A 26,151-nucleotide genomic window follows, 5' to 3' on the forward strand; every position below is an offset into this window, starting at 1 on the left:
TGGGACTGGGGGGCGGAAACTGGGGAAGGGAGGGGACTGGGGAGAGGCGAAGGGAGGGGACGGGAGAACTGGGGAGGGGACGGGGAAACTGGGGAGGGTGGGAGGACGGGGACCGGGGAGGGGGGGGAACGGGGACCTAGTTCTGGGGGGTGGGTGGGAGGAGTCGTAGGTCTGTGGGGGTGTGGTAGGGAAGGGTAATGATATGGATTGTACTTTCAATGAGCCGGCACAGGCACGATCAGCGGATAGCCTGCCTCTCAGAATCAATAGATTCTTATGGCACAGAAGGAGGTCATGCACCACCCACCTCCGCGACATAGCGTTTTTACTCTTCCCCACTCTCCCTTGCCTTTTACCCTGAGTTTGTCCATGTTTTACCCCTTAGTGTGCTGTAAAATCCTGCAGTTTTATAACCTGATGACCCTGGTTCTGATTGTCTATCCTCCTGATGAAGACGCTGACTCTTGAGGTTCTATTCCCCACCCCAATCCACCAGCCAAGTTGCCCTACTTCAAGCTTGACGGTGAATGCCGCCTAGTTCTAATTCACAAGACTTCATCCTCTGCTCACCTAAAGCCGAGACCCATGCACGTAACTGGAAGCAGAAGAAAGACGTGCACCTCTAGCAACCCTCGACGTCCTAGAGAGCTTCACAAAGGAAGTAATCTTTTTGAAGTGTAATCACTGTTTCAAGTCGAAAATGTGACCATTTAGGAAGCCAGTTTGTGCACAGCAAGATCCACACACACAGTATTGACATAATGAGCAGATAATCTGCGTTCAGGTATTAGTTGAAGGGTCAAAGTTGGTCCGAGGACACTCGGCAGAACTCCCCTGCTTTTCTTCGAATATTGCCTCGGGCTGACCTACCTTTCTGGGTCCCCCTCGCCCCGCGCTCCCACGCCCCCGTCTACCCTTGAGAGCCGCCCCCTCGGCCGCCTTCCCTCTTTCTCAAACCGCTTCCCCCTCCTCTCCCCATTTCTCAACCCCTTCGCCGCCCCTCCCCCCCCCCTCCCCCGCCCCCCTTTCGTTATTGACCTTAGAAAGGTCATATTGGATAAGTATCTTGAAGAGAAATGCATCATCACGCACGAGTGCTACAGCAGCTTCAAAGTTGGATTAGTTAGGCTTATGGCAGCTGTCTGCTTTGAAAATTTCTGTTTGATGGTTTTCCCCTTCCATACCTGTAGAGACCCCCCCTCAGGTTCTCTCAGCTCTATGGGTGATGTAAGGTTTTGAGCAACTCACAAATGAGCCTATGTCCAAGAACTCTGGTGCCCCCAACCCACAGTCACGTGTTTTATTTCTAGCATTTGTGCAGCTGTGGTTAATGGAGGGACAGTATTATTTTATCTTTCATGTAAAATTATAAATTAGCATAAACTGTAAACTGATTATTCCCCAAGGTGTTGTCTAGTGCTGCTGTTGAACAATATACTGCTACTGTTTCACTATTACAAATGCAAATGAGCTACATCAAGTCTACAGAACTGAATCATTCGGTCTAACTGGTCCTTCTTCATCTCCCCCTATCAACATATCCTTCTATTCCTTTCTCCCTCTTGTGTTTATCTAGCTTTAAAGGCTTGCTCGGATGTAAAATTGAAACCCGACCCGGGCCCGACCCAACCACAGCCAACCCGAACCCGAGTCCTTTAATCTTTTCTCGCCACGACCCGACACAAATATCGCAATAAATGTAAGGGTATCAAACATGTTATTGTGTTCTACCTTGTCCAAATGGTAATACTTGTGATTCTGTTCATCCTTTCCAACAGCAGGCTATTCCCGCAGATCGAGTTGTGGGGAATCATGGGTGAGCCTGATCCTGAGAGTTCCCGGAAGCAGCACAGTCCAGCCCCACCCGACCCAAACCCGACCCCAAATGCTAGACTCGGAATATAGACCCGACCGGACACGAACCCGACACATGTAGTCGGGTTCGGGTCGGGTAGATAGGCTTTATCTAGCTTCCCCTTAAATGCATCTAAACTATTTACCTCAACTACTCCCTGTGGTAGCAAGTTCCACATTTGCAACACACTCTGGGTAAAGAAGTTTCTTCTGAATTCCCGATTGGATTTATTATCTTAAATTTAGGGCCCTTGGTTTTGGTCTCCCCAGGAGTGGAAACCCTGAGGAAAGATTGGATAGGCTGGGGTTGTCTTTTTGGAACAGGGGAGACTGAGGGGAGATTTAATTAAGGTGCATAAAATTATGAGGAATTTAGGTAGAGTGGTTAGGAATGATTTATTTCCCTTCGGGAGATCAGTAATGGGGGGCATAGATTTAAAATAATTGGTCGAAGGATTAGAGGGAGATTGAGGAGTAATATTTTCAGTATGTAGACTGCCCGACCAGAGGGGAGGCAATATTGGATTTGGTACTAGGTAATGAACCAGGGCAAGTGATAGAGCTGTTGGTGGGCGAGCACTTTGGAGATAGTGATCACAATTCTGTAGCATTCACTGTGGTAATGGAGAGGGATAGGTATGTGCAACAGGGCAAGGTTTACAATTGGGGGAAGGGTAGATATGATGCTGTCAGGCAGGAACTGAGGAGCATAAGTTGGGAGCATATGCTGGCAGGGAAGGGCACGGTCGAAATGTGGAACTTTTTCAAGGAGCAGATAGTAGGGGCCATTGATAAGCATGTCCCTGTCAGACAGGGAAGGGATGGTCATGTGAGGGAACCGTGGTTGACAAGAGAGGTTGAGAGTCTTGTTAGGAAGAAGAAGGATGCGTATATAAAGTTGAGGAAAAAGGGCACAGGCATAGCTCTGGAGGGATACAAGATGGCCAGGAAGGATCTGAAGAAAGGGATTAGGAGAGCTAAGAGAGGGCATGAAAAATGCTTGGCGGGTAGGATAAAAGAAAACCCCAAGGCCTTTTACGCGTATGTCAGAAATATGAGGATGACCAGGGGGACCATAGGTCCGGTCAAGGACAATAGCGGGAGACTGTGTGTTGAGCCGGAAGAGATAAGTGAGGTTTTGAATGAGTACTTCTCTTCGGTATTTACGAATGAGAAGGGGTGTATTACTGAAGAGGACGGTGTGAAACAGACTGGTAAGCTCGAGGAAGTGCTCGTTAGGAGGGAAGATGTGTTGGGGTTTTTGAATAACTTGAAGATAGACAAGTCTCCCGGGCCTGACGGGGTATATCCAAGGATGTTATGGGAAGCAAGGGATGAAATTGCAGAGCCGCTGGCAATGATCTTTTCATCTTCTCTGCTGACGGGGGTGGTACCAGGTGATTGGAGGGTGGCAAATGTTGTGCCCCTGTTCAAGAAAGGGAATAGGAACAACCCTGGGAATTACAGGCCAGTTAGTCTTACTTCGGTGGTAGGCAAGTTGATGGAAAAGGTGCTGAGGGATAGGATTTCTGAGCATCTGGAAAGACACTGCTTGATTCGGGACAGTCAGCACGGTTTTGTGAGGGGTAGGTCTTGCCTCACAAGCCTGATTGAATTCTTTGAGCAGGTGACCAAGCAAGTGGATGAGGGTAAACCAGTGGATGTGGTGTACATGGATTTTAGTAAGGCATTTGATAAGGTCCCCCATGGTAGACTTATGGAGAAAGTCAGGAGGCATGGGATAGTGGGGAATGTGGCCAGTTGGATTAAGAATTGGCTAACTGATAGAAGGCAGAGAGTGGTCTTAGATGGTAAATACTCAGCCTGGAGCCCAGTTACCAGTGGCGTGCCGCAGGGATCAGTTCTGGGTCCTCTCCTGTTTGTGATTTTTATTAACGACTTGGATGAGGAAGTCGAAGGGTGGGTCAGTAAATTTGCAGATGATACAAAGGTTGGTGGAGTTGTGGATACCGAGGAGGGCTATTGTCGTCTGCAAAGGGACTTGGATAGGTTGCAGTGCTGGGCTGAAAAGTGGCAGATGGAGTTTAACCCTGAAAAGTGTGAGGTCGTCCATTTTGGAAGGACAAACATGAATGCAAAATACTGGGTTAACGGTAGGGTTCTTGGGCATGTGGAGGAGCAGAGAGACCTTGGGGTCTATGTGCATAGATCATTGAAAGTTGCAACTCAAGTGGATAGGGCTGTGAAGAAGGCATATGGGGTGTTAGCGTTCATTAGCAGAGGGATTGAATTTAAGAGCCGTGAGGTGATGATGCAGCTGTACAGGACCTTGGTAAGGCCTCATTTGGAGTACTGTGTGCAGTTCTGGTCGCCTCATTTTAGGAAGGATGTGGAAGCCTTGGAGAGGGTGCAGAGGAGATTTACCAGGATGTTGCCTGGAATGGAGAATAAGTCTTACGAGGAAAGGCTGAACATTCTAGGCCTCTTCTCATTAGAAAGGAGAAGGATGAGGGGTGACATGATAGAGGTTTATAAGATGATCAGGGGAATAGATAGGGTAGACAGTCAGAAACTTTTTCCCCGGGTGGAGCAAAGCGTTACAAGGGGTCATAAATTTAAGGTGAAGGGTGGGAGATATAAGGGGGATGTCAGGGGAAGGTTCTTTACCCAGAGAGTGGTCGAGGCATGGAATGCCTTGCCCGGGGAAGTTGTTGAGTCAGAAACTTTAGGGACTTTCAAAAGGCTTTTGGATAGGTATATGGATAAAGGAGAATGATGGGGTATAGATTAAATTGTCCTTGACAGAGGACAAAGGATCGCACAACATTGTGGGCCGAAGGGCCTGTTCTGTGCTGTATGTTCTATGTTCTATGTTCACCCAGAGGCTGGTGGGGTTTGGAACTCACTGCCTGAAAGGGTAGTAGTGGCAGAAACCCTCCTTGCATTTAAAAAGTACTTGGATATGCATTTGAAGTGCCGTAACCTGCAGGGCGATGGACCAAGAGATTGAAAGTGGGATTAAACTGGATCGCTCTTTTTCAGCCAGCACAGACACAATGGACCAAATAGCCTCTTCCTGTGCTGTAAATTTCTATGATTCTATGATCTTTCTTAACATCTACCCTACTGAACCCTTGGAGAATTTTAAAGATTTCTATTAAGGCACCTCTCAGCCTTTTCCTAGAGCTGTGCCCAGCTAGTTGGTTAAAACAATAGACAGGGGTTACCTGATTTGTAAATGGGTCATTCAGTCTGGAGGTGCTGAATGTTGTCCTAAGGTGCAAGAAGAAAGATTGACCTTTTTTTTCCCCCCAATATATCAGGATGCCAAGGGGCTTCCAGTTGTCTTTTAACCCCAGTTATCTCACCACCACCACCACCCCACCCCCCCCCCACCAAGAATTTCATCCTCCTCACCTAAAGCTGCTGATTCATGTTGCTTCACATGTCCTCTGCTACCCTTAGCTGGTTACCTAGGGTGGTGTTTGTGCGTTTTGCTATTTGCATATCTGACTCGGGTCACATGCTCGCATCCGAGTCAGAAAGTAGTGGGTTCAAGTCCCACTCCAGGCCTTGAGCACAAAAATCAAGGCTGACGCTCCATTGCAGTCTTTCAGATGAGATGTTAAACCGAGGCCCTGTCTGCCCTCTCAGGTGGTGTAAAAGATCCCATAGCACTATTTCGAAGATGAGTAAGAGGTTCTTCCCCGTGTCCTGACCAATATTTATCCATCAATCAACATCACTAAAACAGATTGTCTGGTCATTATAACATTGCTGTTTGTGGGATCTTGCTGTGTGCAAATTGGCTGCTGTGTTTCCTACATTACAACAGTGACTACACTTTAAAAGTAATTAATTGACTAAAGAGCTTTGGGACGTCCTGAAAGGCGCTATATAATTGCACGTTCTTTCTTGTATCTGAGCGCTTGCTAAAATAATGTAAATTTGTTGAGAAACTGCAAGTCTATTAACACCACCTCCTCGACAAAGCAATCTTCTCTGTTTGCATAGATCAGCCTTTGGCTATGTGAGGTGTTCTGACAGCCCAAGCACTGCATATTAATGGTAGGAATCTGCTTTTTCCTTCTCCATTTATCCAGGTGTGAAATGTCCAGAGGACCTGAGTGTGCTGTATTCCAATCGAGCTGCCTGTTATCTGAAGATTGGAAACTGCAGCGAATGTATAAAGGATTGTACTCTGTATGTATCTGAGTCAGCACCTTCACACCCTTGAAAAATTTCATTGGGGATAGATACAAAAGTCTACCATCTAGAAATCAATAGCAGTAGGTGCACTAGAATTACTTTCAGTGACCCAGGCCAAGGAGTGCTGGCAAAACCCTTTGGCAAGTGTTGACTAGCTAAACTCAGTTGTGATGACTCCTTCTAGCCAAACAACCTGGAGAAATTCATTAATTAGGCACATGAAGAGTGATCGTTTGTGCCAGGTACCAGGGGTGTTCAGTGTTCAGAGTTATAACAAGTCAGAAGAAATGTAAAAATTGAGGGAAACACAATACAATGGATGGTGCTTGAGGGTGAAATCAGTTATAACATAGTAAGGGATATGGGGCAAAGATGGGTATGTGGTCACATCAGTCATGATCTCACTGAATGGTGGAACAGGTTCGAGGGGCTGAATGGCCTCCTCCTGTTGTGTTCCTATGGATTTTGCTCCCAACTGACTGCAGTTGGTCTGCTCCCTGTTTCTAATGGATCTAAATTTCATTGGCCAATGCTAAACTGCAATAAAAACACGTGTCGTATCAGAGTAAATATAAAAGTGTACCTTTATGTTATGCAATCGACACAGTGAATGTCTTTCCCTCCCTGCTCTGCCCTGGATGGGGGTTTGAGTCCATGACTGATGTAATAACACACATACTCGATAGCCTGAATTTTTTTTTTGTTCAAAGGATTTTTTAATGTAACTTAATGTTCTATTAGACGTTCTGTTCTTGTTCCTAACTTGTGTCCCTTGGGATTTGAATGCTTGACAAACTGAACAGATTGCCTTTGTCACCTTTTATGAATCAGCCTTTGTAACTTAAACTGAAGTGATCAAGGTCGTCAGGAAAGTTTAAGGAAATTGTGTTTTTGCTCAAGATAGAGGAGACTTCAAAGTGGTCGTAAGTTCCTGATTCCCTGAACCTTCATTACTCAGCTGTGCGACTGTAACAATAGGTACTTCAGCTGGGGTTTGGTCAATGTCTCAGTGCAACATACAACCTCTGTGCATCTGTAGCTCTGCTCATGGGCTATGTAACAGGGAAATACAACGAGAAATGCTTTGATTTCTTCTTTTGGTCAAATGCAGATGGAAATAATCACCTCTCTGCCCCCTCTCTTTCTTAGATGTGCATTTACTATACTCCACTTTCTGTGCTAACCCTGCCCTGTGATCTCTCTCTTTCTTTCTCTCTAGGTCGTTAGAGCTTGTTCCATTCATGCTGAAGCCCCTTCTGCGTCGTGCTGCTGCTTACGAGGCACTGGAGCGATATCCACAGGCCTACGTGGACTACCAAACCTCCATGCAGGTGGACAGCAGTGCCAAGGCTGCACAGGATGGGATGAACAGGTAAGAGAGCCCAAAGGTGTGCTTGCTGCCTGTGTCCATAAGATGCAGAAAGCAGTGAAACAAATGCCAATATTTCTTGCTGGTGTTTTGCGGGTGAAGCTTTTGCACAGCTTTACCTCTTGGTTCTTTGGATTCTTTGTTCAATAATTTTTCAGCAGTTGCAGTTTTGAAAGGGTTGGTTCATCATTTTGGCCAAATAAAACACAGCTGCTTAGTGCCAGAATGCCACTGCTGCGCTGAAAGGGTTAATGAATCACAGGTTAGGGTTTCTCCGGTTCCCCCCGACCCTCACCTCGACTGACTCTCAATAAATACAACACTGAACAGTTTGATTTGACGTTTGTTTTCTTCCTCCCATTGCAGAATGAGGAAAGTTTTGATTGACAAGGATGGCAGTAACTGGCGTGATAACCTCCCTCCAATGCCGTCAGTGCCCCTCTCAATTCAGCGTAGATGGGAACCCAGTGCCTGTGGAAACGTGGGTACAGAGTGGATGTGCACATCGCAGAATGCAGGAGGCACAGGTAAGAGGATCAGATCCTGTTGTTTCCACCACCCTCCCAACCAACAAACTCGGCAACTTACTCACTGCACACCTGCACAAGGAGAGTTCCATATAAACTCTTAACTGTTACCAATCCCCAACCATCAGTGAAAGCATCTGTCAGCACAAATCAATTGTAGACGCACATTCAACCTTCAACCTCGCCCTTCCCAATCTGGTAAACTAATGAAAGGGTTGGTGTTTGCTAACTGGGCAGAGTAGAAACTGGCCTTTCACCATTGGGACCCAAGCCTCAGAGAGCAGAGGCTGCAGCAGTAGCTGCAGAATCAGGCCCCTGACCTCATGCGCTTGATTCTAGCTGCCCAATTTCCTGAGATGCCGTTCTGAATCGCACAAGGCAATCATGTTGCGGGTTTGCATGTGTTTTATTTGAAAGGAGGAGTTATAAATTCTAAGGAAGGTGTGGGACAGTTAGATAGAGCCTCCATGTGAAAGGAGGCTGTGGGTGCATTAATGTGTGAGGAAGATTAAAGGGATGTAAGGAGGGTATGTGAGGGTTTATTTATTTATTTAGAGATACAGCACTGAAACAGGCCCTTCGGCCCACCGAGTCTGTGCCAACCAACAACCACCCATTTATACTAACCCTACAGTAATCCCATATTCCCTATCACCTACCTACACTAGGGGCAATTTACAATGGCCAATTTACCTATAACTTGCAAGTCTTTGGCTGTGGGAGGAAACCAGAGCACCCGGCAAAAACCCACACGGTCACAGGGAGAAGTTGCAAACTCCGCACAGGCAGTATCCAGAATCGAACCCGGGTCCCTGGAGCTGTGAGGCTGCAGTGCTAACCACTGCGCCACTGTGCCGCCCACAGTGTAAGGAAGTGTAAGGTTAGGGTGTAAGGAAGTTTAAAGGGGTGTAGGGGAGGGTTATTGCACTGTAGGGCGATTGTGGGAGGGTTAACAGGGTTTGGGAGAGTTAATGAGGTGTGAGCTGAAATTTCTGGATCTACAGCAATCCAGATTTGATAGCACTTGAATGCAGGGTGACGTTCCATTGACCCTATCAGGATCACAAGCAATTTGAAAACTCCCATTGTAGAGCAGTAAGCTTAAAATAAAGCACTGGGACGCCAATTTTTTATTTCAATACCCTACATTTCCCCAATGTCTTGTCAGCTTCCAGCAGCCATGAACTGGAGCGAGCCAAGTCTCTGAAGGAAGAAGGGAACGAGTTGGTGAGGAAAGGAGAGTACAGGAAAGCAGTGGAAAAATACAGTGCGAGTCTGAAACTGAATAACAAGGAATGCACTACCTACACCAACAGGTACGCACGCAGCATGGTCCGATTATTAACCCAGGCCCCTAGATTACTAGTCCAGTAATGTAGCCATGACACTACTGTGCCTTAATTCTGGTAAACCACCTCCTTTTCTTTACTTAATAATTCACAGAATGTGGGCAGTGCTGACAAGGGCAGCAATTATTGTCCATCCTTGCGAAGGTGTTGGTGAGCTGCCTCTTAAACCATGACAGTCTGTGTGGTGAAGGGGAGACTGAGAAAGACTTCCAAAGTCTTTAGTTCCTGAGAGAGAACAGTTTGTGTAAGTGCACTGAGATTCTTGATTGCAACACAGTGAGAATGCAGGGAAAAGGAGGGATGTATAAGACAGAGTAAGTCTGTGGGAATTTTGGTCAGGTCTCAGTTAGAATACTGTGTCCAGTTTTAGTCTCCTCACATGGAGAATAACATTGAGGCTTTGGCAAGGATGCAGTCGGAGTTCACAAGATTAGTTCCCAGTTTGAAACACCCCTAGTCACTCCAAGAGGCTCGACAAACTGGATCTCTATGCTTTAGAGAATGTAGACTCAAGGGTGATTTGACTGAAGTTTATAAAATAATGAAGGGACTTGTGTTTATGTGGTCCAATTATCTCAACTAATAGGGAGGACCATTTTAGGCAGTTCTCCTTTTCCCAGAGAGTAGCGGAACTCTAGCAGGGCTGCCAGCTCCTGTGGAGAAGGCTGATTTAGCTGTATTTGCTTATTCCAGGAGATTGTAGGGCTCTGGGTGAGTTGGTGGGGGGGGGGGGGGGGGGGGGTGGTTGTCTGCACTGTGATACACGGGGCTTCACAACTCTGGGAAAAGCTGGATGAACCAGTAAGTATTTTCTTGTCCTGTCATTTACTTTAGTTATTTTTCTGTATGATCAACAGATTAAAAAGCTGCTTTCCTTCCCCTCCCACTGGACTTTATGACTTTCCCTTCTACCAAAGCCTAAATAAAAATACATGAGGAATTGGAGTTTGTGTTCTGTGCACCAGTGATGTATTTTTTTTTTAAGAACAGCCTGTGCTTGTTGGGTGACCCAGTCTGTGTTGTGTCTGCTCCCCTTGGCAGAGCCCTGTGCCACCTGTACCTGAAGCAGTACCCTGAAGCGGTTCAGGACTGTACAGCCGCATTGGGTCTGGATCGTAACAATCTGAAGGCACTCTACCGGCGGGCACAAGCTCGGAAAGAGGTGAAGGTAAGCAAAGTATAGCAATTAAACATGGATCTGTAAATATTTTAAAAGGCAAGTAAATTTCCCTTGGCACCGGTCACAATCACTTGATGAACAGTAGTCTTTTACACATACCTAACGCAAAGAAAGATGGTTGTGGTTGTTGAAGGCCAATTATTTCAGCCCCAGGACATTGCTGCAGGAGTTGCTAAGGGTGGTGTCCTTGGCCCACCCATCATAAATGACCTTCCCTCCGTCATAAGGTCAGAAGTGGAGAAGTAGGAATGTTCACTTATAATTTCGCAGTGTTCAGTAATGTTGCCAACTCCTCAGATACTGAAGCAGTCTGTGTAGAAATGAAGCAAGACCTGGACAATATCCAGGCTTGGGCTGATAAGTGGCAACTAACATTGGTGCCACAAGTGCCAGGCGATCACCATTTCCAACCAGAGAGAATCTAACCATCTCCCCTTGACATTCAACGGCATTACCATCGCTGAATCCCCTTCTATCAACATCCTGGGGGTTACCATTGACCAGGAACCTAACTGGACCAGCCATATAAATACTGTAGCCACCAGCGTGGGTCAGAGGCTGGGAATTCTGTAGCAAGTGACTCGCTTCCTGTCTCCCCGATGCCTTTTCACCATCTACAAGTCAGGAGTGTAATGGAATACTCTCCACGTTCCTGGATGGGTGCAGCTGCAACAACACTCGAGAAGCTCGACACCATCCAGAACAAAGAAGCCCGCTTGATTTGTACCCCAACCACCACCTTAACTGTTCACTCCCTCCCCCATCAGCGCACAGTGGTAGCAGTGTGTACCTTCGACAAGATGCGCTGCAACAACTCGCCAAGACTCCTTCGTCAGCACCTTTCAAACCCGCGACCTCTACCACCTAGAAGAAAAGGGCAGCAGGTGAATGGGAACACCACCACCTGCAGGTTCCCCTCCAAGTCACACACCATCCTGACTTGGAAATATATCGCCGTTCCTTCACTGTCACTGGGTCAAAATCCTGAAACTCCCTTCCTAACAGCACTGTGGGTATACCCGCACCTGATGGACTGCAGCGGTTCAAGAAGGTGCCTCATCACCACTTTTTCAAGGGCAATTAGGGACAGACGTTTAATTTTGGTCTTGTCAGTGACACTTGCATACTGTGAATGAATTAAGGAAACAACATGGTGATGGGAGAGAGACTTTAGAAACTGTTCTACTTCACTGCTGTTGGCAGAGGTTGAAACTGTTTACATTGAGTCTACAGTACAGAAAGAGGCCACTCGCCATTTGGTCGCTGCTGGTTTTTATGCTTCTCACGAATCTCCTCCCACCCTACTTCATCTCATCCTATCAGTATATCCTTCCATTCCTTTCTCCTTCATGTACCAATGCAGCTTTCTCTGAAATGTATCTATGCTATTTGCCTCTAGCACCCCTCATGGTAGCGAGTTCCACATTCTCACCATTGTCTGGGTAGAGTCATTTCTCCTGAATTCCCGTTAGGGATTCTAAATGTTTGCATAGGCTCTGGAGTGGGGCTTGTACCCACAACCTTTTGACTGAAAAGATGAGAATGCTACTTCTTAGCCATAGCTGAAACCTACACCTATTAAATGTAACCATTGTTTGTTCATTAGTAATTGGTTAACCTAATGCATTGAATTTTCTGCTTTGGGCATAATCAGGAGATTGCACATGAAATGAATTGGTTAGGTTACAATTCTAAAATAAAATTTGTTTGCACAATTACAAATGTAAAATTTTCCATGAACCGGCACAATTGGACAGCGTGATAAAATGTATTTATTTTTCTTTGTTTCCATTAAAAAGTATTCCCTGATGTATTTGAGTGGTATCCCAGTGCAGTTTGATTAATACAGCTGAAAATGGGTTTCTCAGTAAAATTGAGCCTTTTTGAAAAGGATGTCCAACCCTCCAGCTCTGAGTAACCTGATTTAAATACTATACTGACCCATTTAATGGTTTCATTGTGGAACCCGATATCGTTTCCTCAATTAAACATTATTTGATATGAAAAAGCTATTAAAACATGTCTACTGGTGCCTAAGCACCTAAGATGATGAGTGCATTTGAAGAGCCTTCCCAAACCAGTGTAGTTGGTGAATCTTGCAATTTCAACCTCTGATTGTGGCCCGTTTTGCATTCAGATTGTGCTGGAAACTGAGTGCATATCTGACCAAAACCTTTCCCTGCATGTTCAGCAATACTTGAGATATGATTTTCATATCCGTTTTACAGTTGTATTGTTGAGGTTTTAAATGATTACTTTTCATCTGTGTTCACTAAGGAGAAGGACAATGTAGGTATAGAGATCAGGGAGGGGGATTGTGATATACTCGAGCAAATTAGCATTGAAAGGGAGGAGGTTTTAGCGGGCTTAAAAGTGGATAAATCCCCAGGCCCAGATGAGATGTATCCCAGGCTGCTTTGTGAGGCGAGGGGCTCTGACACAAATTTTCAAATCCTCTCTGGCCACAGGAGAGGTGTCAGAGAGGACTGGAGGACAGCAAATGTGGTACCATTATTCAAGAAGTGTAGTAGAGATAAACCAGGTAATTAGAGACAGGATTAATCTCCACTTGGAGAGGCAGGGATTAATCAAGGATAGTCAGCATGGCTTTGTCGGGGGAGATCATGTTTAACAAATTTGATTGAATTTTTCGAGGAGGTGACTAAGTGTGTAGATGAGGATAAAGCAGTTGATGTAGTCTACATGGACTTCAGTAAGGCTTTTGATAAGGTCTCACATGGGAGGTTGGTTAAGAAGGTAAGAGCCCATGGGATCCAGGGCAATTTGGCAAATTGGATCCAAAATTGGCTTAATGGCAGGAGGCAGAGGGTGATGGTCGAGGGTTGTTTTTGCAATTGGAAGCCTGTGACCAGTGGTGTACTGCAGGGATCGGTGCTGGGACCCTTGCTGTTTGTAGTGTACATTCATGATTTAAATGTGAATATAGGAGGTATGATCAGTAAGTTTGCAGATGACACAAAAATTGGTGTTGTAAATAGTGAGGAGGAAAGCCTTGGATTACAGGATGATCTAGATGGGCTGGTAAGATGGACAGAGCAGTGGCAAATGGAATTTAATCCTGAGAAGTGTGAGGTGATTCATTTTGGGAGGACTAACAAGGCAAGGGAATATACAATGGATGGCAGGACCCTAGGAAGTATAGAAGGTCAGAGGGACCTTGGTGTACTTGTTTATAGATCATTGAAGGCAGCAGCACAGGTAGATAAGGTGGTTAGGAAGGCATATGGAATACTTGCCTTTATTAGCTGAGGCATGGAATATAAGAGCAGGGAGGTTATGATGGAGCTGTATAAAACGCTAGTTAGGCCACAGCTGGAGTACTGTGTACAGTTCTGGTCACCACACCATAGGAAGGATGTGATTGCACTGGAGAGGGTGCAGAGGAGATTCACCAGTATGTTGCCTGGGCTGGAGCATTTCAGTTATGAAGAGAGACTGGATCGGCTAGGGTTGTTTTCCTTAGAGCAGAGACGGCTGAGGGGGGACCTGATTGAGGTATGCAAGATTATGAGGGGCATAGATAGTTTAGATAGAAAGAAACTTTTTCCCTTCGCAGAGGGGTCAATACCCAGGGGGTGTAGATTTAAGGTAAGGGGCAGGAGGTTTAGAGGGGATTTGAGGAAAAATTATTTCACCCAGAGGGTGGTTGGAATCTGGAACACACTGCCTGAAGGGGTGGTAGAGGCAGGAACCCTCACAACATTTAAGAAGTATTTAGATGAGCACTTGAAACGCCATAGCATACAGGGCTACGGGCCAAGTGCTGGAAAATGGGATTAGAATAGATGGGCTTGATGGCCGGCATGGACACGATGGGCCGAAGGGCCTGTTTCTGTACTGTATAACTCTGACTCTATGAAATAGCTATGATGAAGCGCTGTTTGGAAATACGCACGCTAAGTATTTTTATTTTTTCAGGATTATAACGGCAGCATTTCTGATCTTCGGGAGATGCTTAAAGTGGACCTAAGCAATTCAGCTGGACAGCGACTATTGCAGGAAGTCGAGCAGCTCATTAAATAAAAGATGGTTCTTGTGGAGGCTTCAGACTCAAACTTCTGAAATCAGCATTGAAAACGTGTATAAGAGAGAGAGCGAGAGAGGGAGGCTCGGGCAGATTTCAAACCCCTATATATTTCTGCACTTTTCTTGTTGTTTTTCAAGGGCTTTACGGGTTGGTAATTTCAACACCAAAGAGCACTATGTGAGAGTATTTGAATTAAACTGTCTACAGCTGGACTTGGGGCTGATTCCTACACAGTTCAAACACCAATTTAAAAATAGAAACAGTTTCTATGCAGTGAGAAACCTCTTTAGTTATTGACTTAGCAATAGGATCCTCCACCTCAATGATACATACATTTAAATCCATATATTATTGAGAGAGCAGTAGCCTGCTTGCAAAATAAATGATGTGGAGGAATTTGATGTGTAATGTAATGTTTTCATTTTATGGTGAGTTCATTTTTGTGCAAGCTGTATTTCTAAGATTGCCCTTTGAGTTGCATTTCATTCTGCCCTTTTTTTTTCCATTCCCTCCCCCATTCCCCCACTTTTCCTCAAGATTTTGTCTCTGTTGGGGTATAATTCCAATTTTGCACCATCTTCACAGCCAAACCGGACCATGTCCCCACTTCACACAGATACTTTCAGATGAGGTTAATTAACCTGACACAAACCAAGCATTGAAACCTCCTGTCAGTTTTTTTTTTAAGGATCTTTAATTGGAGTTGCCCTTGTGGGTAGAGGGTGAAGGAGAGGAAATAGGTTAAGGATGTTAGTGGTCTTCCCTAACTTGGTTCAAGGATGTTCTCTTAGCTTCCAGTATTTACTCCTCAATCTCTTGATTAACCCCTTTATCAAGATACTTTGCTTGGCTGCTGACTGCAGTCTTGGGTTGTCTCTGCACTGAGATTGTTCCTGACTGGGGAACAATAGTTAGAATTTAATTGGAATACGTGTGTTTATTTAAAAAAAAAAGTTAACATCTTCACAGAAGATGGTGGGAGTAAACATTGGAACAGGAGGACACCATTCAACCCCTCAAGCCTTTTCTGCCATTCAATGAGATCTTGGCTGGTTTGTGACCTAACTCCATATACCCACCTTTTCCCCATATTCCTTAGTTTTTTTGTTAGCCCAAAGATATTATCAATTGACCATCAGTTGCCATTTGTGGAAGAGAGCTCTAAACCTCTACCACCGTTTGTGTAAAAATATTTTCTAATTTCGCTCCTGAAAGGGTCTGGCTATAAGTTTTAGACTATGCCCCCTAGTCTGAGACTACCCAACCAAAAATCCAACTACATATCCCATGGGAAGGTATCACACTAATCCTGCTGTCCACAAATCCTGAAAATGTGGAATTTACTGAGACATAAGTCACCAATTCTTCAGCGTGAAATTCTAGAGTTATCCAAGGGTTTTGCATTTTTTTTAAAAATACCCAGTGTCTATGGCCAGCACAGTCAGCCAGTTGTAATCGTTTTGAAATTCAGGTTATTTTGTGCCAGTGGCATCAAATTGCTAATGGACACGAGCAGGGAATTATGCTGAAAAGATAAAATGTGTCTCGAAGACCCAGTATTAATTGTACATTCAGTCTCCTGTATGTCTGCACACAGCTCACTGTGACTGGTGGAACAAATTTGGGAGTAAACTGGTTGAATACATCTTTGCTGAAGTGGTTTTTTAACAATGATATAGTTTTTTATGTTGCTGTGTATTGCTGTAGATTTTGACTGTTGAATTAGAGGAATCATGCAGCTTTAATTTATTTCTGTTGCTCCTGGTAGCAACTTATGCAAGTTCAGAAGAACTGACTTTTCCACGAACAAACGTTTATGATTTTGATCAGGAAATGTTGCACAAGTATTGAGGATGTGTTGGTGCTTGCTGCAGCTGATGGAGCGGATATAGAATATTAAGCAGTGTAGATTGAACAAACTCAGCAAGTTAACACGCTTTTACAGGCATCTGGAGGTGGTTCTACAAGTTGTCATATTTAATGATAACTTTTCAAAATCTTTTAGCAAAGGACAAGCTTATTTTGATCATTCATTGAGTCTTTAACGTGTACTCTCACTGAAAAATGTTGCTTCTGGACTATTAATGAACATCCTCTCTGTTTAGGGCCTAAAGTTTAATTCAATATATCTCAGGCTGTGTAGTATTGAATTAGTTTGAATGTTGTATTGCACTGTAAACCTCTTGGACTCAGGTATTAAACTGTTATGGTAATGACAATAGGCATTCTTTTTTATTATGCTAGGGTGAAGATACTGCTGGAGTCCAACGTGTGGCTCGCAGGAGGAAAATGAAACAAATGACTGCAGTGGGAATTGCTCAAATACATTTAAAAAAAACCATTGTCCCTCATTAGCTGTGGCTCAGTGGCTAACACGCTCATCTATGAGTCACAGGTCGATGAGTTCCAGTCCCAGTGCAATGACTTGAGCACATAATCTAGGCTAACACTTCCACTGCACGAGCAGCACCCACTCCGCCACCAGCAGCTCATGGCTGCACTATGTACCATATACAAGATGCACTGCAGTAACTCAGCAAGCCTCCTTGTCCAGTACCTTCCAACCCATGACCTCTACCACCTAGAGGAACAAGGATAGCAGATGCATTGTATTTTCACCACCTACAAGTTCCCTTCTGATTCACACACAATCCTGACTTGGAACTATATCGCTGTTCCTTTGCTGACTGGGTCAAAATCCTGGAACTCCCTAACAGCAGGGTGGGTGTACTTATAACCACATAAACTGCAGCAGTTCAAGAAGGCAGCTCACCACCACCTTCTTGAGGGCATAAATGCTGGCCTTGCCATTGATGCCCACATCCCATGAACAAATAAAAATAAAAAACAAGAAATACTCAGCAAGTCTGGCAGCATCTGTGGAGAGAGAAGCAGAGTTAATGTTTTAGGTCAGTGACCCTTCATCAGAAATAGAAAGAAACACTGCCTTTCAAAGATGTTAAACCTATTTTGAACAAGAGAAGGTGAGTTATCCCTCAGCCAACATCACAAAAACATTATCTGGTCATTCTGTTGTGGGATTGTGCTCTGCAGAAATTGACTGCCACGCTTCCTAGATTACAACAACTACTTCTCTAAAAGATTAGCTGTAAAGTGCTTTGAGATGTCTGGTGCTTGTGAAAAGTGCTATGTAAAAGCAAGGTTTTGTTTTTAACGAAGTGCTTTTATAGCCATTGTTGTAGAAACACGGCAGCCAATTTGCACAGCAAGCTCCCACAAACAGTGAGAAAAATGACCAAGTAATGTTTTTAAGTGACATAGGTTGATGGAGAAATACTGGTGAGATCTGGCTTTGTAAGAAAGAACTTTCATTTACATTTTCCTTTTCAGAAACTCGACATTCCAAAAACCTGCAAACTTAAAAACTACTTGAAGTGTGTAATGTACAGGAACAGAGGCCAATTTGGTGCACAGCAAGCTCCCACACCATGAACGAAATGAACAGATAATCTGTTTTTAATGATGTCGCTTAAGAGATGAATATTGGCCAGGACAGCAGGGGAGAACTCCGCTGTTCTTTTTCAGATAGTGTCATGAGATCTGACGGGATGATGAGGCCTTGAACAACAAGGGGTTAACTCCATGTTTGAGGTACTGAAGTTACAAGATTTCAGTGGAAACTGTCAGATTAGCCCAGCTAAAAATCAAGGGTGCAATAAGCATGTATGTCTTCACAGAATAATACAGTGCAGAAGAGGCCTTCCCAGGCAGTGCATTCCAGACCGTCACCACCCTCTGGGTAAAAAGGTTCTTCCTCAAATCCCCCTTAAACCTCCTGCCCCTCCCCTTAAACTTCTGTCCCCTTGTAACTGACCCTTCAACTAAGGGGAACAGCTGCTCCCTATCCACCCTGTCCATGCCCCTCAATCTTGTACAACTCGATCAGGTCACCCCTCAGTCTTCTCTGCTCCAGCAAAAACAACCCAAGCCTATCCAACCTCTCTTCATAGCTTAAATGGTCCATCCCAGGCACCATCTTGGTGAATCGCCTCTGCACCCCCTCCAGTGCAATCACATCCTTCCTATAATGTGGTGACCAGAATTGCACACACTACTCCAGCTGTGGCCTTACCAAAGTTCTATACAACTCCAACATGACCTCCCTGCTTTTGTAATCTATGCCTCGATTGATAAAGGCAAGTGTCCCATATGCCTTTTTCACCACCCTATTAACCTGCCCTTCTGCCTTCAGAAATCTATGGACAAACACGCCAAGGTTCCTTTGTTCCTCAGAACTTCCCAGTGTCAGGCCATTCATTGAATACTTTCGTGTCACATTACTCCTTCCAAAGTGTATCACCTCACACTTTTCAGGGTTAAATTCCATCTGCCACTTTTCTGCCCATTTGACCATCCCATCTATATCTTCCTGTAACCGGAGACACTCCACCTCATTGTTAACCACTTGGCCAATCTTTGTGTCATCCGCGAACTTACTGATCCTAACCCCCACATAGTCATCTATGTCGTTTATATAAATGACAAATAGGGGACTCAGCACAGATCCCTGTGGTATGCCACTGGACACTGGCTTCCAGTCACTAAAACAACCGTCTGTCATCACTCTCTGTCTCCAACAGCTAAGCCAATTTTGAATCCACCTTATCAAGTTACCTTGTATCCCATGTGCATTTGCTTTCTTGATAAGTCTCCCATGTGGGACCTTGTCAATGGCTTTGCTGAAATCCATGTAATTTACATCAACTGCACTACCCTCATCTACACACCTGGCCACATGCTCAAAAAATTCAATCAAATTTGTTAGTCATGACTTTCCTCTGACAAAGCCATGCTGACTATTCCTAATCAAATTTTGCCTCTCCAAGTGGAGATAGATTCTCTCCTTCAGAATTTTCTCCAATAGTTTCCCTACCACTGACGTGAGACTCACTGGTCTGTAATTCCCTGGCTTATCTCTACAACCTTTCTTAAATAGTGGGACCACATTAGCTGTTCTCCAGTCCTCTGGCACCTCCCCCGTGGCCAGAGAGGAATTAAAAATTAGGGTCAGAGCCCCGACAATCTCCACCCTCACCTCCCACAGCATGCTGGGACACAAATCGTCCAGACCTGGAGATTTGTCCACTTTTAAGCCTGCCAAAACCTCCAATACCTTGTCACTCCCTATGACAATTTGCTCAAGAACCTCACAGTCTCTCTCTCTCTCTGAGTTCCATATCTACATCCTCATTCTCTTGGGTGAAGACAGATGTGAAGTATTCGTTCAACACCCTACCAATGTCCTCTGGCTCCACCCACAGATATGCCCCTTGGTCCCTAATGGGTCCTACTCTTTCCCTGGTTATCCTCTTCCCATTGATATGCTTATAGAATATCTTGGGATTTTCCCTACTTTTACCAGCCAGAGCTTTCTCATATCCCCTCTTTGCTCTCCTAATTGCTTTCTTAAGCTCCATCCTACACTTTCTGTACTCCACTAATGCTTCTGTTGATTTGCTCTCCTTGTATTTGCTAAAAGCCTCTCTTTTCCTGATCGTACCCTGAATGTTTCTGGTCACCCATGGTTCTCTGGGCTTGTCGCTCCTACTTGTTACCCTAGAGGGAACATGTTGGGCCTGTACCCTCCCCATTTCCTTTTTGAATGCCCCCCACTGCTCTTCTGTAGATTTCCCGACATGTAACTCTTTCCAGTCCACCTTGGCCAGATCCTGCCTTATTTTACTAAAATTCGCTCTCCCCCAATCCAAAACCTTTTTTTGCAACTTGTCTATTTCTTTCTCCAAAACAAGCTTAAATTGTACCATGTTATGGTCACTATCACCAAAATGTACCCCCACCAAGACATCAACCACCTGTCCGGCTTTATTCCCCAGAATTATGTCCAGCACTGCACCCTCCCTTGTTGGATCCTCTACATATTGAGCTAAAAGGTTCTCCTGTATACATTTTAAGAACTCCACTCCATCTAAGCCCTCAATTAATGTTGGGAAAGTTGAAATCACCTAATATAATTACCCTATTATTATTTTTATACACCTCTGCGAGTTGCGTATTTGCTCCTCAATTTCCCGCTGACTATCTGGGGGTCTATAATAAACACCTAGCAATGTGGCTGTCCCTTTTTTATTCCTAAACTCTACCCATAAATCTTAATTTGATGCCCCTTCCAAGATATCATCTCTCCTTACTGCAGTAACTGACTCCTTAACTAATATTGCAATGCCCCCTCCTCTTTTACCCTCTCCTCTGTCTCGCCTGAAGATTCTAGATCCCGGGATATTGAGCTGCCAATCCTGCCCCTCCCTCAACCATGTCTCCATGATGGCTACTATATCACAATTTCATGTGTCAATCCTTGCCCTTGACTCATCCGTTTTACCTGTAATACTCCTGGCATTAGAGGCCATCCATCCTGGTCTTACTCCCTTGAAACTTACTTCTGCTGTATTCCCTCTGACTTGTTTGCTTTCCTGTGTTTAGCTGTGTCCCTATTCTGCTAGGAGTCTGCGCCCCTCCCCCTGCCAAATTAGTTTAAACTCCTCCCAACAGCACTAGCAAACCCGCAAGCAAGGATGTTAGTCCCCCTCTGGTTCAGATGTAGACCGTCCCACTTGTACAGGTCCCGCCTTCCCCAGAAACGGTCCCGGTGGTCCAGGAATCTAAAACCCTCCCTCCTGCACCAACTCTTAAGCCACGCATTCATCTGTGCTATTCTCCTATTTCTATACTCGCTAGCACGTGGCACTGGGAGTAATCCAGAGATTACAATCCGAGAGGTCCTGCTTTTTAGTCTACTGCCTAACTCCCTGAATTCTTGATGCAAGACCTCATCCCTCTTTCTACCTATGTCATTGGCGCCAACATGTACCATGACCTCTGCCTTATTACCCTCCCCCTGCAGCTGTTCAGTGACAACCCGGACCCTGGCACCAGGGAGGCAACACACCATCCTCACGTTGACGGCCACAGTAGCGCCTATCTGTTCCCTGACTATAGAATCCCCTATTACTATCGCTCTTCCTCTCTTCCTGTGCAGACAGGCTGTTTGTGGTGCCAGAAGCTTAGCTCTGTCTGCACTCCCTGGAGGAACCAGCCTCCAAAATGGAATACCGATTTGCAAGCGGGACCCCAGGGGAGATCTGAACTACCTTATTGATTCTCTTGGACTGCCTGGTGGTCACCTATTCCCTTCCTTCAAGTCCCTTCAGCTGCGTTGTGACCACCTCTCTAAACGTGCTATCCACGATGCTCTCAGACTCGCGGATGCTCCAGTGTTTCCAGCCGCCGTTCCAGCTCTGAAACCCAAGCTTCCAGGAGCTGCAGCTGGACAAAATTCCTGCACACATGCAGGAATGTTCCTGGATTCCCACATGCAGCAAGAGGAGCACACCACGGCTTTAAGCTCTTCTGCCATGACTAACCCCTTTAAATTTAAAGCTTTAGAAGACTATTATAAAAAAAAATAATAAATCAACTAAGTCTTGCTAAAACAATGACTTGCAATTCAATCTAGCTTGAAAAATACCCACCAGGACTTACTCACCAGTCAGTTGTGCTCTTTGGAAACTCTTGGCTCCCCTCACGCTCTTTGAGGACAGGTAGGAAATGAAAGAAGCTCATCACTCCCTCCTCACCGAACTCACTCAGTCACAAAACTCCCAGTTTAGCACTCTAATACAACCCAAGACAGCAATCCAGTGCAAACAAAGAAACCACCAAAGAAGGGATCAGTATGTGTTAAGAACCAAACAATGGAAGGAGATGGGCTCAAGTACGGTGTAAATCTGAGGATTGAAGAGATGTGAAAGATCGGCCTTCTTGAAATCGATCAGCAGGATATAGGCGATTGTGTCTTTCACAGAATACTTTTTAAAAAAAAATAATAAAAAGATATATTAAGAATGAGGACAGAAGTTGCTAATGAGAACTAAAGGTTTGGAGCACTGCCAAATTTGGAGACGAGATGACCCAGCCAGCAGGAAGAAATGTATAAATGTACACAGCAATCGGGATTTGTTACTGTTCCTGCAGGCAGTCAAGGAAGACCGTAGAGCTTGGTCAACTTCACTGAGGAACCCATGAACAACACTGGCAGACCAACGGAGGGGTGATTGTAAGTATTAAGTTAGGAAATTAAGTTAGGAATAGGGGGTTTAAACTTATGTTTAGCTTCTATCAGGACAGAGTCCTGAGTCACCTAACTGTAGCTGAAACAGTAACCCTTCTCTAAGGATTGGGGATAATTCAATAAAGTAATTGAGTTGTCAGAAGAAACTTGTCTCTCTGGTTATTCTGTTTGTCATACATCCGATTCTGGTCTCACAAACTCGAGTGGGGGGGGGGGGGGGTGGTGGGTGGGGGGTGGTGGTCTTCAAGTGAGAAAGAGAATTCCCTACAGCTTAAGTTTAACAAAAAATAACATATTCAAGGCTGAGGTAAAGGCATGTCCTATTCATAACTTTAAACATTGACTATATTCAGCAAAGCATTTTCTGGAATGGAATTTTCTTTTTGGTTTACATGGTGAACATGGGTTGCAAAGATGGCTACTGAAGGTCAGTTGACCAGAGTATTCAAAAACTGACTCACTGTCTCGAAAGGACAAAAGAATACCTTCCAGACTAAGAGGTGTCATCAACACCCATCCGGAAACCATCAAGAGACATTCCGGAATTGAATGGGCTTCTCCTGAAGCAAAAGGTGGTGATTGTCTTTACCCTCCTCAGGATTAATGTCTTACGGTAATAAATTAGTAATAAAGATTCTGAGGGCTAATCGACCTAGACCCCCCACCATATTTGGAAAAGGAGCAGAAGTCACATGGCAGGGCAGCCATGTCAGTCTCCTTTTAAAAAATCTTTAAAATACAGACGGCAGGAAAAAGCAGCAAGCAGACCAGGTATCATCACGGTGCCCGAAAAGAACTGGAGGCTGTCATGTCTTAAAGTCTCCAAGCCCGTTCCTTTCCAAGTCCATCAATACAGAAAACCAACCTCCTAGTGATGAGCCTACAAGCAAATAACTTCATGACCTGCTGAAAATCCAACTCTTCGAGAGAATCCTGCAGTGACTTTGATATACAACTCCGGCTACCACATCCACCGTACTACACTTCAGCAGTGAAAACGTTTTCTTCACCAGGCCCACAACGTATGCCTTTCCCCCACCCCCCCTCCCCCCAAGATGAGCCAAATTACACGACTTATGAACCATTCCTTTGTTTGCAATTTGTCGAAGTGCACTATCCTTTTAACGCCTTTCTTTCTCGAGCGTGAGAGTGGAGAGAGTGAGTGATGTAGCATTAGACTTTCAAGGCTATTCAAATTGGCCACACATTTTTTTTTTAAAAAAGGATCAAATTCCACTACCAGTTTTCCCCAAAAAATGGTGTGTCTCTCACCCTCAAAAGTGTAAATAATACAAGCATACACTCCAAACTGTCTTTCAGGTATTGTCCACCTTGTTAGACCCTCTACATCTGAACATATTCACAGTTCAAAATTACTCCAAATGTGTGTCGGGGGAAGTAAAAGACTCAGACCAAAGCAGCCAGGATCCAGTTTGTGTACTTTAATGAAGCATGAGGCAAAGAACCACATACAGGACAGGACAGGACAGAGCACAGGCCAGTCTTGACACACGACTGATCTGTATTGTGAGCAGAATCTTTATTTCCAACCCACATCAAATCCTTATTCAGTTTGCTTCCCCACCCAAACTTTAATCATGTAACCAATTATTCCATTTCTTTGTACATCGTTTCTTCATGAAAGTTTTCTCGTAGTTATTCAAGTCTCTCCTGCAAGAAATGGGAAACTCATTAAATCGGCCACACCAGTCCTTGTGTTAGCAAACTGCCTCCTGCAAGTACAGAAGCCAAACCAGAAACCCCCCCTTTCACCACCCTCACACACATCTTGTGCTATTGGCTCCTTCTCAGGATGTGGGAAGATGCTGACTTGGCTGCATTCATTGCCCTGAGGGCATTGAGTTAATAACATAGGACTGGAGTCACGCAGACCCAGACAAGGATGGCAAGTTCCCTTCCCTGAAGGACAACGACGAACCAGTTGGGTGTTTTTTTTTTAAAAAAACTATAATCCGACAGTTTTCATCATTATATTCTGGTCTGGTCTCCATATTACAAAAAAGGCATACAGAAACACTGGGAGAGGCACAGAAAATTACTAGGGTGATACCGGAACGGAGAGGTTATTCCTATCAGGAAAGACTGAACAGGCTAGGGCTCATTTCTAAGTGAAGACTGAGGAGTGATGGAATAGAGAGAATAATTATTATAAAAGGAGTTCGATAGACATAGAAAAGGATGTTTTCACTTGTGGGGGTAGGGGGGGGGGGGGGGGGGGGTGGGGGCTGGTGGCAGTCACAGTCACTAATAAATCCAATAAGGAATTCAGGAGAAACTTTTTGTTTTTACGCAGAGTGGTGAGAATGTGGAACTTGTTACTACAAGGAGTGGTTGAGGAGATAGTATTGAGTCATTTAAGCAAGATAAACATATGAGGGAGAAAGGAATAGAAGGATATGCTGATAGGGTGAGATGAAGGAGGAAAGCAGGAGGTTCTGTGCAGCATAAACACCAGCATGGATCAGTTATGTTGAATAGCCTGTTTCTGTTCTGTAAATTCAATGCGATATTAACTAGTGTCTATATTGAATTTAGAGCACAAGCCAAAACCTCTTGTACCTCCCCAGCGTGTTAAACTGTAGACAGTCTCACCAGTTCGCGCAGCTGTGCCTCCTTTTTTCTGCACTGTATCTTTCGCTTGGTGAGCCTGCAGCACAGCAACAGCTTCCTCGACCTGGAAGAAGCCAAAACACAAGATTCTTCAAAGCTGCAACTGCTCAGAGGACGATACACAACTCTTCACAAAGCCCCACGAGATGGTAAGATGCAGGAAGATGGACTCTACCCAGAATCTGAGGCTTTAAGCAATGCAGAGCCCCAAGATGCATGTGCAAGTCTCGGTACTGGGTAAGCTGGATTGGTAATTTGAGGTCTTATTTTAAAGAGAGAGTTATCTTTTGGATGGATTAGTGAAGAGGTAGGAAGCCAACCAGGGTCCCTGCCCCTCATCATTAGTCAGTGACCTCTGCTTAATTATGTGCAAGAAGATTCTGGGTCCAGGCTGTCATCATTGACTCAAGGAACAAATCTACATTTGGATAGCACCTTTCACAACCTCAAGACATTTACAGCCAATTAAGTAATTTTGAAGTGTAGGGAATGAGGCAGCTAATTTGTGCACAGCAAGCTCCCACAAACAGCAATGTGAATGACCAGGTAATCTGTTTTAGTGATGTTGGTTGAGGGACAAATACTGACCAGGACACTGGAGAGAAATCAGCTACTCTTCCTTGAAATAATGCCACGGGATCATTTACATTCACCTGAGGGGGCAAATGGGGCTTCGATTTAACATCTCATCTGAAATACAGCACCTCCAACAGTGCAGCACTCCCTCAGTACTGCACTGAGTGTCAGCCTACATTATGCACTCAAGAACTCGGAGGGAGACTTGAACCCACAACCTTCGGACCCAGAGACAAGAATGCCATCCTCTGAGTCACGGCTGACACTGTATTTTGGGGAGCGAGAGTTTCAGGATGAAGACGGAGGCCCCGGTGCCATTTTGACAATACAAATTCCT

The 26,151-nt window shown here is 44.8% G+C and overlaps 2 protein-coding genes across 6 annotated transcripts in view; one reads left to right on the forward strand and one right to left on the reverse strand.

The window, feature by feature from the left end:
* Positions 1 to 16,716, forward strand: part of LOC137378385 (mitochondrial import receptor subunit TOM34-like) — a 51,050-nt gene extending 34,334 nt beyond the window's left edge. For 3 of the 5 annotated variants that reach the window (XM_068048661.1, XM_068048662.1, XM_068048665.1), the window contains 6 exons: positions 5,919 to 6,018; positions 7,244 to 7,396; positions 7,760 to 7,920; positions 9,089 to 9,236; positions 10,260 to 10,437; positions 14,389 to 16,716. In XM_068048661.1, coding sequence (XP_067904762.1) covers positions 5,919 to 6,018; positions 7,244 to 7,396; positions 7,760 to 7,920; positions 9,089 to 9,236; positions 10,260 to 10,437; positions 14,389 to 14,493 — 845 coding nt within the window. In that variant the 3' untranslated portion in view covers positions 14,494 to 16,716. Of the gene's footprint in view, positions 1 to 5,918; positions 6,019 to 7,243; positions 7,397 to 7,759; positions 7,921 to 9,088; positions 9,237 to 10,254; positions 10,438 to 14,388 lie in introns of those variants that run through there. The other 2 variants (XM_068048663.1, XM_068048664.1) reach the window with 2 other exon arrangements.
* A 7,361-nt stretch (positions 16,717 to 24,077) lies between these two features.
* The window catches only part of LOC137378531 (embryonic polyadenylate-binding protein-like), a 36,399-nt gene continuing 34,325 nt past the window's right edge, over positions 24,078 to 26,151 (reverse strand). Inside the window, exons 15-16 of the mRNA XM_068048874.1 lie at positions 25,221 to 25,302; positions 24,078 to 24,278 (exon numbers count right to left, since the gene is read on the reverse strand). Coding sequence (XP_067904975.1) covers positions 24,268 to 24,278; positions 25,221 to 25,302 — 93 coding nt within the window. The 3' untranslated portion in view covers positions 24,078 to 24,267. The remainder of the gene's footprint in view (positions 24,279 to 25,220; positions 25,303 to 26,151) is intronic.

This window comes from Heterodontus francisci, chromosome 16 (genome assembly GCF_036365525.1).
Source record: "Heterodontus francisci isolate sHetFra1 chromosome 16, sHetFra1.hap1, whole genome shotgun sequence".
In the NCBI taxonomy this organism is placed as follows: Eukaryota; Metazoa; Chordata; class Chondrichthyes; order Heterodontiformes; family Heterodontidae; genus Heterodontus; species Heterodontus francisci.